The following is a 17,588-nucleotide window of genomic DNA, read 5'->3' on the forward strand; positions in this document are numbered from 1 at the left end:
GAAACATGAATATTTTTAGATCCAGTCCTTGCTATAGCAGTTCTGCTGTATGTTTAGGGTCACTGTAGGGTACCATCCATCCTACCATCAACAACCAGTTTTCCTGTCCCTGCTGAAGAAACACATTCCCACAGTATGATGCTGCCACCACTATGCCCCTAGATTGAGCCTAGGCTAGTGTTCTGCATGAAAATTTTAAACTTTGGTCTCATCTGGCTGGAGCCCATTCTTTCATGTGTTTGCTGTTTCAAACAAGGCTGTCTTCTCACTACTCTTACTTAAAGGTGACATTTGTTTAGTAACTACTTAGACACCATCTGAAGGCAATGGGTAGCACTGTATTGTGTTTACGGGTATCAGAGCAAAGGGGATAAATTCTAATACACACCACACTTTTTTCATTATCTCCAAATAGAAAACCATGCACAATTTTCCCTTCACCTTATAATTACAGCATTTTATTGCTTTGTCACATTAAATCCCAATAAAATATATGGAGGTTTGTGGATGTAATGTGAAAAAATTCATGTGACACACATACTTGAGCCAAGCACAATATAGACAAAAAAACACCATGTCAGCTTATCGTTATCTGGTTACATGTTTATTATGAAGATAAACTGGGGCTTCGAGTCTTCGTCATCTCGTCATTAATAGGAAATGCAAAACTCGTGTTATCACGGAGACCACAACAAACATAAAGAAACTGTGTAATTCAAGCTTGTTCAGACATCTGCAGCTCGGCAGCTTTTACTGCAAGGGGGAGGATGCTTCCTGAAACACAGCACAAGAAAATCCTACAACTTATCTTTGGGACTTTATCTGGGATCTTAACAGGAAAATGTGTTTTAGTTTTCATTACTTGTAGGCTTGAGTGTTAGGGCTCGGGTGAAGTATTTAGGAAGGAGTTTACCCTCAGCATCGCCTGCAGTCAGCAACACACCATTCTCTGACCAGAAGAACTCAATACCATCTGTGCAGGTCAGATACAAACACATAAAACACTTGTAAAAATGATTGATTTATTTACATACATAGGGAGGATGGAGAGACAGCAGCCATTACCAGCTAGTCTTACCAGCCAGAGCTCTAGGGACGTCAATAAACACAGCTAGATCACAGTTTTTCCTCATGCCTGGTGGGAAAATAAATAACGCTGCTCTCAGATGTTAAGCTAATAAGCATTTCTTTTTCAGATTCAGACATAGAGCATACCGCTTATGACACCATCTTCCCCTGGAAGGCCGCACGCCAGGTGAATATGAGTCCTTTTCATGCGGCTCAGACCCTGCTGTTGAATGGCCGGCCAGCTGCGGAGGTAGGAGCCATGAATAGCCTCGGTGGGGCAGTCAGGAGAACCAGCCAGAACTGGTTTAAGCTCCAGATCTATGACCTGAACCCAGATATATATATATCAATATTTAAATGATAAGTTATAAAAATGTACAAATAAAGTAATCTAGAGATAATACTGTAGAGGTATTTTAATAGAGTTGTTAAGAACAAATGAAATAGTATGCAAATGAAGCGGACCTGTAGTATATTTTTTGTGTTACATTCAGAGGTAAGATACGATTCTTTCTTTATCCAAAGAAAGGTGAAAATTGATGCACATGAAAGGGTTCTGGCAGTATAAAATATTTTTGCCCTGCTTTTTATGCCTGGTTCAGTGCTTGTGTGCTTAACTCAGTCACTTTACTGAATGTAATCATTAAAAGACCTAGCAGTACAATTAACTTTATATACTCCATATTATTTCCTTGTTATAGAAGGTAATATTGAGGGAGTGCTTCTACATTTTGTAGCGTTTATTTTTTCCTGAGAGGAGCCACTGACTAAGTTATAGGTGATATTACCCATGTTTACTCTTCTTGTTTTCTTTCCCATAGACAGTACTCCTGGTGCAGGTCTGTGCTTAGCTATGTCACTTTCCCGTATGAAGAAATTATTGCTGTTAGCTACGTTTAACCTCATGCTTCTGTGGTTAGCTTTGTCACTTTCCTGGATAACTTGAATTACAGAGCCATTATGGTCATTGACTTTGTGTACTTGTTTTTCTTCCGTTAGAAAGTACTTATGGCTGTTTGTTCATCTACTAGACGTCACTTCCTGCGGTGAAGTCCTTGATAGAACTGCTACTGACATTACCGTTATACATTCTTGGCTTTTCTTCCCCATGGAAACAACTCCTGGTTCATAGTTTCTGTGTTTAACTGTGCCTTTTTCCCCGAATGGAGCCATCAAGGCAGGTGCAATTAATGTTCTGTACTTTTTCTTTCGTGTGCAAAGTACCCCTGGCTCAGTGTTTCTGTGATTAGCTGTGTCTCTCTCCTGGACGAAATCAATGACAGACCTTTTACCGCCATTTATTTTTTGTACTGTTTGTCTTTTTGTCCCATCGAAAGTACTCCTAGCCCAATGCTTCTGCGTCTCCTCCTGTTCTCTCAACCTCCAGCCAGTTTTGGAGAGTAAACCATCATACTGTGCAGAGGTATTTTCCCCCACTGTCAACACATGCTTGCTCAGGATAACAGATAGCTGCAAAGTCAAAGACTTGATATTTCTGTAACTGTACATCAGATAGTGTTGACTGATCCACTAAATCTATCTGTATTGTACAATAACTTTTACCGAATCACACTGTATGGAACTGGATCTGAATCTGACTATACAACTGTACTGTACTGGAAATAGGTTGGACTAAATCTGGACCAAACTGGATTGGAAAAACAAATTGACCAGTTTATACTGAACAGTGTGTGGATCTGACATTTGTTGTGAATTAATGTTACATACATAAAATAAATTGTATTTAATTTGGAGTCTGCCTGCCTGTACTGAATGTCCCTGATTGGCTCGAATCTGCAGCCGGCCATCCTCTGGGTGGGAGCGGAGCTTGAAGCGTTGCTTGTCATTTGTGGCTACGACTCTCTCAATATCTTCTAATGTGTATAAGTGGAACTGTTGGTGAGCCAGGAGGTCCTCCACAAACAGGAAGCCATCTGTTGGGGTGAGAGCTGTTACAGCTATGGTAACATTTTCACAGTTTAGTTTGGCTAAACCTACATGCTATTTTTGAACTGTTTGTGTAAGGCCAAGATCAGCCTTAGACAACATCTTTATATATAATCACTTAGACATCTGCCTAAGGAAACATCTGGCTGGTTAAAAAAAAAAAATTATAATAACATAAATGATAAAATAACAAAAGAGTCCGCTCACCTGTGGCCATTTGAAGCCCAATCTGTGTAGCTCCATGACGAAGCACAAAGGACATGGATTTAGACAGACTAACATCTCTGTCCTGGTGGTAGAGAAGACCTCATTTGATACATACTCAACTGTCTTACACCCTAATAATAACTCAGGTTTATATTTAGAACCAAGAAGTTACTATGTCAAGCCTCTTATGCATCCTGTCAGAAATAGTTAGACATCCTATAAGTCAGAAATTAGTAAGCAAACAAGCTGGCTAACTGGTCCACTTAATAGGACTCACCTCTTCAGTACGATTTCCCCTGCCTCCTCTTTTTCCTCCTCTTCCTCGTCCTCCTCTGTCCATTAAAATACAGGCAGATCAGACCTTGTGCTGGAAGTTTAGGAAAGTGTCATTAACTTAATTGATCTACATTTCACCTTGACACCTTTTATGCTTCATTTAGTTTTGTCAACCCAGATCTATTATTGTATTTAAGAAGCAGATAGTTCACTAGATTTAGCAATCGTCGTGTTTGTTGTTCCCACTTCCGGTCCGTTCCACACCTCCGCCTGTAGGTGGCAGCACACCGGGATGCGGTAAACTGGCACCACAGAGGAAAAGCCTCAGCCTGTTTTGGGAAACATAACAGTTGATGCAGGTAAAAGAAAACACTGTTTACTTAATATGAAGCTAGGAAAGGAAGATTCAACGTGTTGTTTCCCGTTCAGATTACACTCAGCCTTAAAGCTGCCGGAGCTCAAATTTAACTCATACGTTGAGCTAATTTGCTAGCATCATTAAGCTAATGCTTGTTTTCTTTGCTTGCATGATATTTGAAGACAGCTGTGTTTTATCTGCTGTGTACAGTGTTGTTAGCAGCGTTCCCGTTTCATCCATCTTAATGTTATACGTGGTTAATATGTGCTGTCATAGGTTATGGTTCATTTCTTGCCTTTGGGTACAGAAATTCAGCCTGGTTGCCATGGAGAGTGGAATACGGTAAAGCAGAGCAGCACGAAATTCAGCAGTCAGAACCGAGCTCGGAGGACAAAACATAATTACTGTCCTTATCGTATGTTTTTAACTTATTTGTAAGAGTTCTTATTTTATTTTATAACTAGATCTATATGAAAAACACATATAACTTACCTACAACATGTTTGCACATCCATATACACCTAAGTAACATTCAGGTATATAATTTGTAGGTTTAATCAGAGAAGACTATGAACTGATGAGAAAACCCCTCATCTCTCCATCAAAGTACTCGTTTGTTGGAGGCTTTGTATGGCAGCAGCTGAGCATTTTGTCCTCAAAGTTGATGTGTTATAAGCTTAAATAATGGGCAAGCATAAGGATTTGTGCGAGTTTGACAAGGACCAAATTGTGATAGCTAGATGACTGGGTCAGAACATACCCAAAATTGCTGTTTCTTTGGGGTGTTACTGGTCTAAAGTGGTCAAGGAAGAAACATAGTCACCCAGTGAGAGGGTCATGGGCAGCAAAAGTTCATTCATGAAAGTGGAAATTGACCTGATCTAAACAATTGTTTTCTTTTGCATCACATGGATTGCTGGAGGGCATGTGTTCACATTGCTTATCTGGAGAACACTTGACATCCGGATGCACTGTGGGAAAAAGACAAGCTTGCTGAGGTAGTGGGATGCTTTAGGCAATGTTTTGCTGTGAAACATTTGGTCCTGCTTTTCATGTGGATGTTACTTTGACACGTAACGCTTCCATAAGCAGACCATTTATACCCATTTATTGATTCACTGAAGGCTGTGGCCTCTTTAGCTGGAGAATGCAACTTGTGTCAAAGCAAAAATACACTACCGGTAGAAAGGCACAGCAGAGATGGTCTGGATATGTGCAGAGTTGGTGTAGTGGACATAAATGATAAGGATGTTAATTGTGGACCTGCCAGGGAGAAGAAAAACAGGAATAAAAATTTTTCTTGGTGCTCCATATGCAACATTTTGCATTAGTTTTCTCTTAAATGCATATTTGAAATGTTACTGTTGTTTTATTTTTAATCTGATGGGGTTTTTGTTGTTTTAACTTTTTACAGTTGATGTATTTTCTCTTCTCGTCTCAGATCATGGAATTTCCCCAGCATTCCCAGCAGGTGCTGTCAGCTCTGCATTCCCAGCGCCAGCGGGGCTTCCTTTGCGATTGCACCGTACAAGTGGGCTCATCCCGTTTCCTGGCTCATCGGGCGGTTTTGGCCTCATGCTCACCTTTCTTTCACATGTTCTACTCAGACTCTCCAGTGGGGAACAGCACCAACAGCTGTGTCACACTTGACAGTGACATCGTCACATCTGCTGCATTTGGCTTGCTCTTGGACTTTGTGTATGAAGGTGTGCTGCAACTGGACGAGTCTCCTCCTGTGGAGGACATCTTGGCTGCCGCAAGCTTTCTTCACATGAATGAGGTCGTGAGAGTGTGCAAGAGGCGGCTGCAGAGACGAGGGCCTCTGGCGGAGGCAGACAGCACACGCTCTGAAGAGAGCGGATTGAGGAAAGTACCAGAGGCTGGGGCAGAGGGTGACCGCACAGCTGAGCCCTTGGTCACCATGGTTCCAGACCACTCAAATCCAGTAACCATAGCAGTCCCACTATCCTCAGTATCGGAAGTAGCAAACAAGAGTCAGATGGAGTGTGTGAAGTCTGAGCAGAGGACTGGTGGAGGTTCATCAAAGACACAAACTCCTCTAAGCCCTGACCTTGCTGATACCACCCAGCCAGGCATGGATATCCTTCATTTGCCCCCACCCGGGGAGTTGGTGCAGAGCCAGACAAACGGACCTGCCCTGGTACCTGTAGGTCTCACCAAGATGAGCCCTGGAGGTCAAGGCGATGGTTCTGCCCTCTGCAGTCCATGTAGCACCACAGAGACATACAGGTAAAACAGTTCTTGTGTTGATTTCTTGTCAGTTTTAATCAATTATAAACTAATTCCACTCAAAATAGTTTTTTTTTTATCTTTACATCCAATTATTGTAGAGTTTTGAAAATGTGTGGTTTCTGTGTAGGTTGCCAGAAATTTTAAATCTGAAACATGTCTGTAAAATGAATGACCTTGGTCTGAGCTCAAAGCAGAAAAGAAGAAATAAAAACACTAATTATCATGCTACAAATGTCAGTGCAAAGAATAAAGTAAAAAACTAGCCTAGTGTTACAAAGTCTCTTGACATTGCATATGGGGTTTTGATCTCAAATACTCACTCCTGCGGATCATATTCAGTCACTCTTGCACGATTTCCAGAGGTAACATCACATCGTGTGAGAGAATGCCACTTTAACAATAAAATGTTTTCTTTTTGCTGCTTTAAAACAAAGACAAAATGAGTTGGAGTTGACATTTTAAACTATCCTTAGCATCTTATTCTAGCATTTAACACCATCTAGCGATGGCACTATTATTGCGTTTAGCGTTATTATCTGTAAAGATGAGTCTCCGTGTGCAGACCCTTACCTGAACTCTGGCATATGAATCCCGACATTTCCAAATTCTCTGGATGCAACTGGCCCGATAAACAAAGCAGCATTACTATAATATATTCAGGCTTTCTGCTATCTGCTGAAGTTCGTTTCTTTACCAATATCACAAACCATCCCCAAAATGAGAATAAATTAACATCTCATAGCAGACAACTGCTTTTCATATCTGAAAAAGTCTGATACAAAATGATCCAAGCTGCAAAGGTAGTAGTGGAAATAGTTTGATTGCAAATAACTTTTCACATCTCTGTGCTTCGTCTGACTTCGTTTTTAAACACCAAACCTAACTTTGGCTATGTTCACACTGCAGGCAAATGCAACTCAAACCCGACTCAAACCCTGGCAGTCACAATTCGGATCTTTTAACTCCAAAATAGTCTGAATTGTGCATTTCCATATGTGGTACTAAATCGAAGAAGTATTTGATAGTTTTCAAAGCGTCTGCAGTCTGAACGGTTGTGTCACATTGTTATTGGTTTTTAACTTTTCTTCGTCTGGTTATGATGTGGTCCTTATACTGTCGGCTACCATCGTTCAACAACACAATAATGCCGACGTCCATTATGACTTTGAATTGTCTTGTTACTGAAATGTGCAATATAAATAAACTTGCCTTGCTTCTGGAACAGTGTTGTGCTGTCTGACGTCTACATTATACTTCTGAGCATGCGGGTTGCTTTTGGGGTCGTGAACCCATCAGACTGAAGTCTGATGAAGGTGGCACTTCATTACTGGTTTGAACGACCACGCAAAAGAAAATCGGATTTCAGCAAAAAAGTCGGAATAGGTCATCAATACCTGTGTGGGAACGTAGCCTTAGAGTCTTCTTCCTGCAGTAAAAACACCTACACTGAAGAGTGTTGTGCCAACGGTCCATTCATTGATTAAACAAATCATTTTGTTCCTGACTGGTAGATTATGGGTCAGAACCGGCCAGTTCCTCTGTCCATCTTTACAAATTGTATGTTTATCACTTAAATAAAGAGAGAAACTGTGAATGAGTGAATTTACCTCTAGGCTGGTTTCCAATGTTTTTTTTTGCATTATTAAAAAGATTAATAAATGACAAGATGTACATAAAACACTGATTTTCTTTAAGTTATTATCATAGACTATTGAAGGCCTTTCTAGGTTATTTTCTGTGTTCTGGAAACTCTTGTGTATAACTCGGTCTGAATCTGTCTGTCTTTAACCAGCTACAGTGCTGTCCAGCAGCCTTCCTCCTCATCCTCTTCCCTGAATCCTCTGAGTCAGTCTGCTGGTCGATCTGTGGTCTCCCTTAACCTTTCAAAATCCCGTCTTTCGGATCTCACTCATCCAGAACTACTCAGACCGTCTGGCGACCACCATACTGAGAACTTCTCAGAGGCTGACCACAGAAACAGTCTTCACAGAGGACAGCGGATGGTCAAGTCAATCCAAGCACCTGCCCCGACCAAACGTTTCCAGACAAACTCAAGACACTCGGCACTTCAGCGAGCACCAGTACAAATCAGAATTCAGAGTGCAGTAACACTGGAGCACCAGAGCTCGGACCTTGGGCGTGCTCCTCAAACGCAAACACTTCAACGGCCTGAGGATGAAACTGAAGCTTCACGTGTTGCTAGAAGATCACGTCCTCGAAGTGGAGCGACGACAGGCGAGGATGAAGAGATTTTGAATATCAAAGAGGAGGCGATTATTATTTCTGATGAGGAGTTAGAGGAGGAGAAAGAATCAGTGATGGATGTGGAAGAGGAGTATGAGGAGGACATCCAGGAAGAAGAGCTAAATAGTCCTCAGTTTGTTTCCACACATTCCCAGGGACTCTTACAAATAAACCCCCATTCGAATGACTACTCCTTCCCCCTCTCTCCCTCTTCTTCATCGTCCGGAGCTGGACCTTCCTCCCAGGACACCTCCTCATTGGCTTCCTCCCTTGTTCCTCCGTCCTCATCTCAGCAACATCCAGACCCTCCTGCCTTCTTCCAAGAACTCCAGGACTCCATGGGCAACTTTGTGGAAGATGTGCCAACCTGTGGGGTCTGCGGGAAGACCTTTTCGTGCACATACACTCTGAGACGCCACGCCATCGTGCACACACGCGAACGTCCTTATGAGTGCCGCTACTGCTACAGGAGCTACACGCAGTCTGGGGACTTGTACCGACACATTCGCAAAGCTCACGACCAGACACTGCCTGCTAAACGCAGCAAGGCAGACACAGAGGGGCCCCTGCCGCAGCCCCCTCCTCACAGCTAACACTCCGTCCATATATTGCTAAAACTGTGAACTTTAACCTGATATCTTAACTCTTTAAGTTGAACTTCAAACTTAAGTTTAGTATTGGAACTACTAACATGTTTTGTGACTGTCAAATGACCCTTTTATCTATTTTTATATTGTGAAATTGATAAATTACTTTATTAAACTATAGAAATCTAATTTTGGGGACAACCAGTTTTCAGCCACCAAAGTTATTTAGTTTGTGTTTGTTTGCTTATTTGTTCAAAAAAACAAAATAACCAGGAAAAAATGGATTAGCCATAACTTTATGGCCACTAAGAAGAATCACTTTGACACCTGACTGTAAATGAGATGAATAGTTATAAAGTAGTCGTACCTGTCGTGTTAAAACTGCAACTTTCAACTCAAGGTTTGTCAGGTACTGTACGAAGGACAAGAATAAACATTATATATTATGTGGTGCACAACCCCTTGTTTAAACCATATGAAATACTGTTTAAAAAGGAAATGATAAAGTAAAGTAAGTAAAAAAAAATTCTAAATCTTAGATTTAATTGACTTTAGAAGCAGAAAGAGTAGAAAGATTTTTTTTTTTGGAGACTTTTCTGGCTTGTCCCAGTGTGTGTTTTTTTTTTTGGTTGTCTTTAATTCAGTGAAATTATTTTTAATCATTATTTTTTGCCCCATTTACAGTTTTCAGGTTATAAACACCTTCCAAACTCATCTAATGGTTATCTTCGGTTTTATACTGGGGTTAATATTTGTTACTGTTAAACGTTCATTTAAAACGGGTTTTTTCAAAAGATTGCACAGGTGAGAACTGATTATTAAAGACCAAAAATCCCCTCCTCTTAGCAGCAGCTGAAAGCACCCTGGTTTTATTCACCCTTGTAAGCACAAAAACAAAACATGATGCAGTGGTTTTAGTCTCCGCTTGCTTAATGTTGACATATCGGTGTAACAGAATCATAAAAACTGTTTTGTTTTACTCCTGTGCCACTCTTTGTTTTATCTGAGGAGCTTTTCAATAGTTGAGGTTTGTAGCGTTAAATATTTGTCATTGTGAATTCAGCTAAATACTCTTATAAAAATGTTGTAACAATCAGTGATTAAGAAGCTGTATTAAAATGGGTTTTTTCTTTTAAAGAATTGTGACATTATACAGGAAGTGTTTACCGCGGTATGCCAAAAAAAAAGAAAAAGAAAACCTGTTCTTATATAAGTTGTAATACGTATCGATGTCCTGTTTCTGTGACTGTGTGCCAGCAGATTTAGATGGAGATCATTTTAATGTTGTGCTGTTTTGTGGTTTTACAAGAAGAAACTGGAAGCAGCTAAATTTTAAAGTTGGTCACATTGTTTTGAATCTCTTATACCTTCAGTCTGTTTTGATGCATCAGCTGCATATTTCCTGCAGGAGGTATGTTTCTGGGACAGTATTTATTGACCTTGTTTTGCCTCCATTTCATTCTTTAAGATAAATCATTTAGGGTTGCAGCTGATTCAAACTTTACAAGTCAGGACAATCCTTTAAAGTTGAGATGGATTCACTAAACACCTGCACTTTGAATGGACCAACACATAGGCTCACTTAAAAATGTTCTTCACGTCACCCACGTCTGGCCTTTTACCCTGAGGTTGAATAGCATGAAGGGTGGAGGAAAAGAAAGTCAGTAACCCAGTTAAAGTTTGCCTTATCTTTACTGTCTTTGTATGTGCCTGACTCTGGAAATTCTTCTTCTGCACTGTTTTACATGTTTTGAGACACTTGCTGTAAAAACCAAAAGAAAAAACAAGAATTTTGAAATGATACTTTTACTGGACAATAGGAGTGAGGATTTAGAGGGTTTTGAGTGCCAGTGTCCAATATCTAAATGTCACCTTGTGAATAAATTGTGTTCTGTGGTAAGAGCGTTTGGTTGTGCTTCACTAATTCACAGAATGGCCCTTTAGACAAAGCGTTCTGGATTTCTCTTTATTTACAAAAAAGCGTGTACAGAAACAGTTTCTTATTGCTCTGAAACAGTAACGATACAGGTCGGTATTTAAAAAAAAACGTCTTGTCGGGTTAGAAGCAGCAATATGTGTGTTTTGCTTGTATCACACTGATGTGATGTGATTGGTCTTCCTTCTGTTAACAGCAAGTTTCAAAAGTCTTCAGTCAACCGTCCCGTGGATCTGGGAAGACACAAAACATGAGCATCAGCCAACAACCGTATCCTCTTAGAAATTAGTTTTTATTCCAGAATAAATGGATTCCAATGTGGGATTGATGTCAAATATGGTTTAATCACATTCATGGGGAAGAAGGCTATACGTTGAGTCAGGGTGGAATTATATAAAATGCAATTTCGGTGGTTTTTAAAAACAAGAATTGGGTGCACAATTTCTCATTCACAGGCTCAAATAAATACATACAACTCCGCAAATGTTTGAATAAATCTCTAACCAGGTGGCACCTCGACCACATGCTTTCTGTAGCTGCCAACGAAGCTACTGCCGTAGTTCCGGCTGGATCTTTGGCTACTTATCTGGGCAGAATTGATGGAGTCCATCTGAACTGGTTGGTTTCCTGGCATGGACCGTACTTTGAAGCATAGTACACTAAATTTCAATAGAGTTGAGCCCAAAACCATTCCAGAAGCCCTAATATTATCCTGCTGACTCAAAACAGGTTTCTGTGTTTGGGATCTTCGTCTTGTTACAACATCTCTCTGTGTCCAAGGTTCAACCGTCTGACACAAACTGTAACCCTCACATAAAAGGAAACTTGTTAGGATGTTCAGGAACAACCTGAATATAAAATGAGAGCAGTATTTATGTTCATAGACCAAGAAGGTGCTGACCGAGAAGGAAGTCCTTGCTCAAAAACAGACATCTTGAGCTGAATTTAGCAGCTGCCTACACGGACTAATGTCTTTCTGGAGAAAAGTTTCATGGTCAAACAGGACAAAGATTTTGCTGTTCGGTCGCAATAACTACGAACGCTGCACCAACTGTCAAGCATGGTGGTAGTTGCATCATGCTGTGGTGTTTTGTAGCTTTACAGGATGAAACTGGAAGCGGTTAAATTTTAAAGTTGGCCACATTTTTTTTTTATCTCTTATACTTTCAGCCAGTTTTGATGCATCAGCTGCATTTTTCCTGCAGGAGCCTGATGAAGGCCTTAAAAAAACCTTTATTTTCTTGCCAACAAACATCATGTCATGTCCTCTAATAATCTGGCACAGATTACGAGCTGCTGAAAAAGAGAAGTCAGAACACAAAACGTTTACAATCAGAACATGCAAACTCCATGCAGAAAGACCCCGGGATGGGAATCGAACCCAGGACCTTCTTGCTGCAAGGCAACAGTGCTACCAACTCTTTTAGCATTTACGCATCCTGTGGGCCGACACTGCTTGGGATAAAGCAGCAGTTTCAGCATTTCACCTTTTTCTTGGATATTTTATTTCCACTTTATTCTCAATATTTTGACAATAATCACAAAACAGAAATTAAACTTTTTTTTCCCCTCAGCATTTCGACTTTATTCTTGAAATAATTTTTTGACTTACTTCTGTAACGGAAAAGGAAAATACATCCACCCTCCAGTGAACCCTAATACTCCTTTATATTATACTCTTAGGAAAATAAATGGAGATTGGTGACTGCTTTGAAAGTGTTCCATTTTGCATCTAGCCACAAGTCCCTGATCTAAACGTTTGAACGATTCAAAAAGATCATTTTACAGTAAGAGTAAAACAAATGTTTCAGTCTCTTTGGGCCAGGTTTGGTTTGTTTTGTCTGGAACTTGATCAGGAAAGCTTTCTTTCTCATGACTGCAGCTAAAATCCATGTGAAAAGTTAGAATGGAGTTTTAAAAAAAATAAAACATAACTCTCCATGCACTAAGAGTAAGAACCGTGGTGTTTTTAGAATCACAACACGTGCGTCATGTTCTCAGTAATAAGATTCGACAGTAAAGCTTCAGAACATGAGGAGAAGCAGATAAGTCCTTGACTGCACCGTTGCTTTAAAGTAAACACCATAAATGACTTACCGCCTCAGCCAGCTCAGGCCAGTCCATTGCCATCACCACCGTATCATCTGAAGTTGGAGGAGTTTCCAGGTTCCAGTAGGTCAGCTTCTCAAACACTGAGGTCACCTTCACCGTCCTGTCCTGGAGATGCAACATGTAGACACACTGAGTCATTCCCACAAATATATAGGCTTGTTTCTGATGCTACACCTCTCATGGACACTAGATTTCCACATGTTTGATAAACCATTGTATGAGCTATGAGCGTTTGAGAGGTTTTGTACTGTTCTGGAGAACATCAGTTTACCTCCTGGTCAGAGCCGTGTCTGTCGACCTCCTTCAGGACCAGGCCGGTGTAGCCCTGAGGACAGGTGATCTCCTGCCCCTTTAACCCGCGTCCTCTAAAGGACACCGTCTTCTCTGAAAATGGACAGACACATCAGTTACAACCACAAACTTCAGTATGTTTTACTAGGATCAACACGAGGCAGCAACATAAAGTAGCACATAATTGTGAAGAAGGAAAATGATGCATGTTTTAAACCATACTATGAACAACATGACTGAATAAGAGCAGTATTAGGGGGTTCTGTTGGTAGACAGGCTTTACTGGTGGCAAACAGAGGTCTATAACCCGACTGTGTACCTTTTTTGTGTTGTTTTGTTGTAGAAGTGAAATACTGTGAGACCTGGGCGAGCCCGTTGTGCTCAACCTCACAGGGCATAAGGTGCACCGGGACTTTCTCCGCCCGTCTTAGCGAGGACAGATGAAGACGTGTAACACTGGCGTTACAGGTCATCCTGCAACCAGAAGACAAGAGTGGAGAAATCACCCCCAAGCAATTCAGGCTGTTCCCCCCCCCCCCATCATGATTCATTTCTAAACTAGCAGGAACTATTTGTTATTTTCTGTCTGCAACATAAGGAGGTGTGGAAAATAAATGCAGAAATGTGTTACATTTTCAGACTCAGACTAGAGAGCAAAACCAAAAATAAAATGTCTAAATCACTTCCTGCATGTCCAACAGTTTTAAATGTTATTTACTATATTTATTTTTTATCAGATGACTGGAACCTTTTTAATCTTGTTACTTTTATTAGGTAAAATATTCAGCTGCAAGATCTGTTCCGTATTTTAATACTTATTTAAATATTTTGTCATTTATATAACATTAAAATAATCTTTTGTAAATGTACACAGTCTTTGTACTGTATTTACAAGGGGTTTACCTTAACAGTAATAACGTTGCAACTCCTACATCTCTAATGCATGGGTACCACATCTACATACAGCTAGGGTAAAAAAAAAGAGCTCTAGGGTTTTAATGTAGAACGACAGATTTCACATTGTCATTATTGATTCAGTAACAAAGTGAAAATAAAAAAGCTGGCAGTGGAAAAAGGGGCTGATTGTCCCAGTAGTGGATGTCTCAGCAAATCCACCTCCAGGTTCAGACAGTGCAATGCTCACAAAAATACCAGAAAATCTGACAGCTCTTCCTCAAACTCAAAGCCCCTGTTTCAAATGTGAAATAATGAAGTTCATGGCAAGACAACCAATCATTTAAATGAACAACATTTCTGGAACAATGACGAAGAGTCCAAAGTAAAGATGTTCGGCGAAAACCAAATAGTAAACCAGCAGAGAACCCTCAAACCAACAGTGAAGCACGGTGGTGGAGGGATGATGATTTGGGCTTGATTTACAGCTACAGGGCCTGGTCCACTTGCAGTCCTTGAGTTAACCATGAACTGTATCTCAACATACTCGCTTAGCACTTAGTGGGCATCAACAGCTCAATGATCTCAACAAACACAGCAGCAAATCCACAACAGAATGGCTTAGTCAAAGTCCAGACCTCAACCTGATTAAAATGCTGTGGAAGGACCCGAAAAAGATTTGTACATCAACAGATGTCTGCAAACCTGCATGACTTGAAGCAATGTTATAAAGAGGAGCTGGCTCAGAATCCGTCCACGATGTGACAACGACGCTACTAAACCACTGGGTGTACTTAGTTTTTCTTTCAACGCTTTTTAATTTTGTCTTCATCTTTGTTAGCAGTTCGGAATCTGTTGAGTTTTTATGCAGAAAAGTTAGATTTAAATAAATAGAAAACCAGAAAACGACCGAGTCATTTTCATTATGTACCTTTACATAAATAAACTTGAAATAAAACAAGGTGCACTTTCTTTTTTACCACGACTACAAGTGTTTTTTAGGGATTCTACAGTTTTATCTGGAGTTGAGGCTCCGCCTTGGATAAATATAATAACCACTTTTTCAAATGAAGACGAATCAATAGGATCTTTTCTCAAATATTACTAAACTGTAGTGGGACATCTTTATAGTAATCCTTAGAATAAAACAACATGAAGTTTACCTTTCTGCTGTTTTTCTAATGTAACATGAACTGTAAACATGGACCTTTTCCGCAAGGTGTCTTCTTCTCTCGCTAAAAAATATTTTGGCGCGGTGTTTCTATTCAGGCAGGAGATGTTGACCCCTACTGGTCGGAAATAATTCTGCTGCATTTGTGTTGAGAGATCATAGAGAAAGTTTAGCTGTTTCCCAACTGTTCATGTTTAGGGCCCTATTTTAGATTTAGAGTAGCATCATATTGTTTTAGATTTAAAATACTGGGAATATTAGGTGAGACGAACTAATCCTCTACAGATAAAACTCTACTAGAACCTATAAACTACTGTACTGTGGAAACATCTCGATTCACCCCTCATTTTCTTGTTTACTGCTTCCAAATCTACAGATTTTTTTTTTTTTTTGCATTTTACAATGATCTCCATCAATAGTTCTTCCAGGTTTCGGAGGGATTTTCAAAGTTTTTCTTCTGGCTCTACTTCTTCAACCCTTTATTGTTTTGTGGCTGTCCATTATCAGAAAAATGTTTATGAAGCTACTTATCTCAGCAGAGCATGAGGCGTGTTGTACTTACACAAAAGGCAACTTCTCAAATATCAGTTTTAAATCAAATCTTTAGGCATGGCAAGTTTAGTTGTTTAGTGCCATTCATACGCAAAGTGCTCTACAGGAAAATAAAGGGACACAAAGTAAGATAAATAATTAAAAAGGGATTACATTTAAATAATATTAGTCAAATTTAAACGTTACATAAATATGTGATAAAATGTGACAAAAACAATGACTTCTCTATATTTGGATTAACCTGGAGGAAATTATGACCCATCCCGTCATGGATATTTTGTATACACCGACTGTGTAGTGGACTAAAGCCATGTGACACAAATAGTAGTTAAGAAATTGTTATGTGTCATCAGCATAGCTTTTGCAAGATTCTAACTGCATATAATCTGGGCTGGGGGGTCATATACAGGTCCTTCTCAAAATATTAGCATATTGTGATAAAGTTCATTATTTTCCATATTGTCATGATGAAAATTTAACATTCATATATTTTAGATTCATTGCACACTAACTGAAATATTTCAGGTCTTTTATTGTCTTAATACGGATGATTTTGGCATACAGCTCATGAAAACCCAAAATTCCTATCTCACAAAATTAGCATATTTCATCCAACCAATAAAAGAAAAGTGTTTTTAATACAAAAAACGTCAACCTTCAAATAATCATGTACAGTTATGCACTCAATACTTGGTCGGGAATCCTTTTGCAGAAATGACTGCTTCAATGCGGCGTGGCATGGAAGCAATCAGCCTGTGGCACTGCTGAGGTCTTATGGAGGCCCAGGATGCTTCGATAGCGGCCTTTAGCTCATCCAGAGTGTTGGGTCTTGAGTCTCTCAACGTTCTCTTCACAATATCCCACAGATTCTCTATGGGGTTCAGGTCAGGAGAGTTGGCAGGCCAATTGAGCACAGTGATACCATGGTCAGTAAACCATTTACCAGTGGTTGTGGCACTGTGAGCAGGTGCCAGGTTGTGCTGAAAAATGAAATCTTCATCTCCATAAAGCTTTTCAGCAGATGGAAGCATGAAGTGCTCCAAAATCTCCTGATAGCTAGCTGCATTGACCCTGCCCTTGATAAAACACAGTGGACCAACACCAGCAGCTGACACGGCACCCCAGACCATCACTGACTGTGGGTACTTGACACTGGACCTCTGGCATTTTGGCATTTCCTTCTCCCCAGTCTTCCTCCAGACTCTGGCACCTTGATTTCCGAATGACATGCAGAATTTGCTTTCATCCGAAAAAAGTACTTTGGACCACTGAGCAACAGTCCAGTGCCGCTTCTCTGTAGCCCAGGTCAGGCGCTTCTGCCGCTGTTTCTGGTTCAAAAGTGGCTTGACCTGGGGAATGCGGCACCTGTAGCCCATTTCCTGCACACGCCTGTGCACCGTGGCTCTGGATGTTTCTACTCCAGACTCAGTCCACTGCTTCCGCAGGTCCCCCAAGGTCTGGAATCGGCCCTTCTCCACAATCTTCCTCAGGGTCCGGTCACCTCTGCTCATTGTGCAGCGTTTTCTGCCACACTTTTTCCTTCCCACAGACTTCCCACTGAGGTGCCTTGATACAGCACTCTGGGAACAGCCTATTCGTTCAGAAATTTCTTTCTGTGTCTTACCCTCTTGCTTGAGGGTGTCAATAGTGGCCTTCTGGACAGCAGTCAGGTCGGCAGTCTTACCCATGATT

At 40.5% G+C, this 17,588-nt stretch overlaps 3 protein-coding genes across 6 annotated transcripts; 1 reads left to right on the forward strand and 2 right to left on the reverse strand.

Moving 5' to 3' along the window:
• Window positions 1-582: 582 nt before the first annotated feature.
• trpt1 (tRNA phosphotransferase 1) lies at window positions 583-3,808 on the reverse strand. 4 transcript variants are annotated; one of them, XM_047353604.1, is made up of 8 exons: window positions 3,645-3,808; window positions 3,500-3,554; window positions 3,223-3,304; window positions 2,833-3,002; window positions 1,216-1,393; window positions 1,079-1,135; window positions 863-973; window positions 583-774 (listed from the first exon to the last, which is right to left on the reverse strand). In XM_047353604.1, the coding sequence occupies exons 1-8, from the start codon at window positions 3,656-3,658 to the stop codon at window positions 716-718; spliced, it is 726 nt and encodes a 241-aa protein (XP_047209560.1). In that variant the 5' UTR covers window positions 3,659-3,808; the 3' UTR covers window positions 583-715. The 4 variants fall into 4 exon arrangements, with proteins under 4 accessions (XP_047209560.1, XP_047209559.1, XP_047209562.1 ...); XM_047353603.1 differs by having other exon boundaries at window positions 2,797-3,002; XM_047353606.1 differs by lacking the exon at window positions 1,079-1,135 and having other exon boundaries at window positions 2,797-3,002; window positions 3,645-3,782.
• Window positions 3,737-10,840, forward strand: zbtb3 (zinc finger and BTB domain containing 3). The gene is made up of 3 exons (XM_047353602.1): window positions 3,737-3,857; window positions 5,298-6,106; window positions 7,902-10,840. The coding sequence occupies exons 1-3, from the start codon at window positions 3,852-3,854 to the stop codon at window positions 8,944-8,946; spliced, it is 1,860 nt and encodes a 619-aa protein (XP_047209558.1). The 5' UTR covers window positions 3,737-3,851; the 3' UTR covers window positions 8,947-10,840.
• Window positions 10,841-10,892: 52 nt separating this feature from the next.
• rnaseh2c (ribonuclease H2, subunit C) lies at window positions 10,893-15,460 on the reverse strand. Its single transcript, XM_047353607.1, has 5 exons — window positions 15,337-15,460; window positions 13,599-13,753; window positions 13,260-13,372; window positions 12,974-13,093; window positions 10,893-11,109 (listed from the first exon to the last, which is right to left on the reverse strand). Exons 2-5 carry the CDS (start codon window positions 13,750-13,752, stop codon window positions 11,089-11,091), a joined length of 408 nt encoding a protein of 135 aa, XP_047209563.1. The 5' UTR covers window position 13,753; window positions 15,337-15,460; the 3' UTR covers window positions 10,893-11,088.
• Window positions 15,461-17,588: the final 2,128 nt, after the last annotated feature.

Source organism: Girardinichthys multiradiatus, chromosome 23, assembly GCF_021462225.1.
Source record: "Girardinichthys multiradiatus isolate DD_20200921_A chromosome 23, DD_fGirMul_XY1, whole genome shotgun sequence".
In the NCBI taxonomy this organism is placed as follows: domain Eukaryota; kingdom Metazoa; phylum Chordata; class Actinopteri; order Cyprinodontiformes; family Goodeidae; genus Girardinichthys; species Girardinichthys multiradiatus.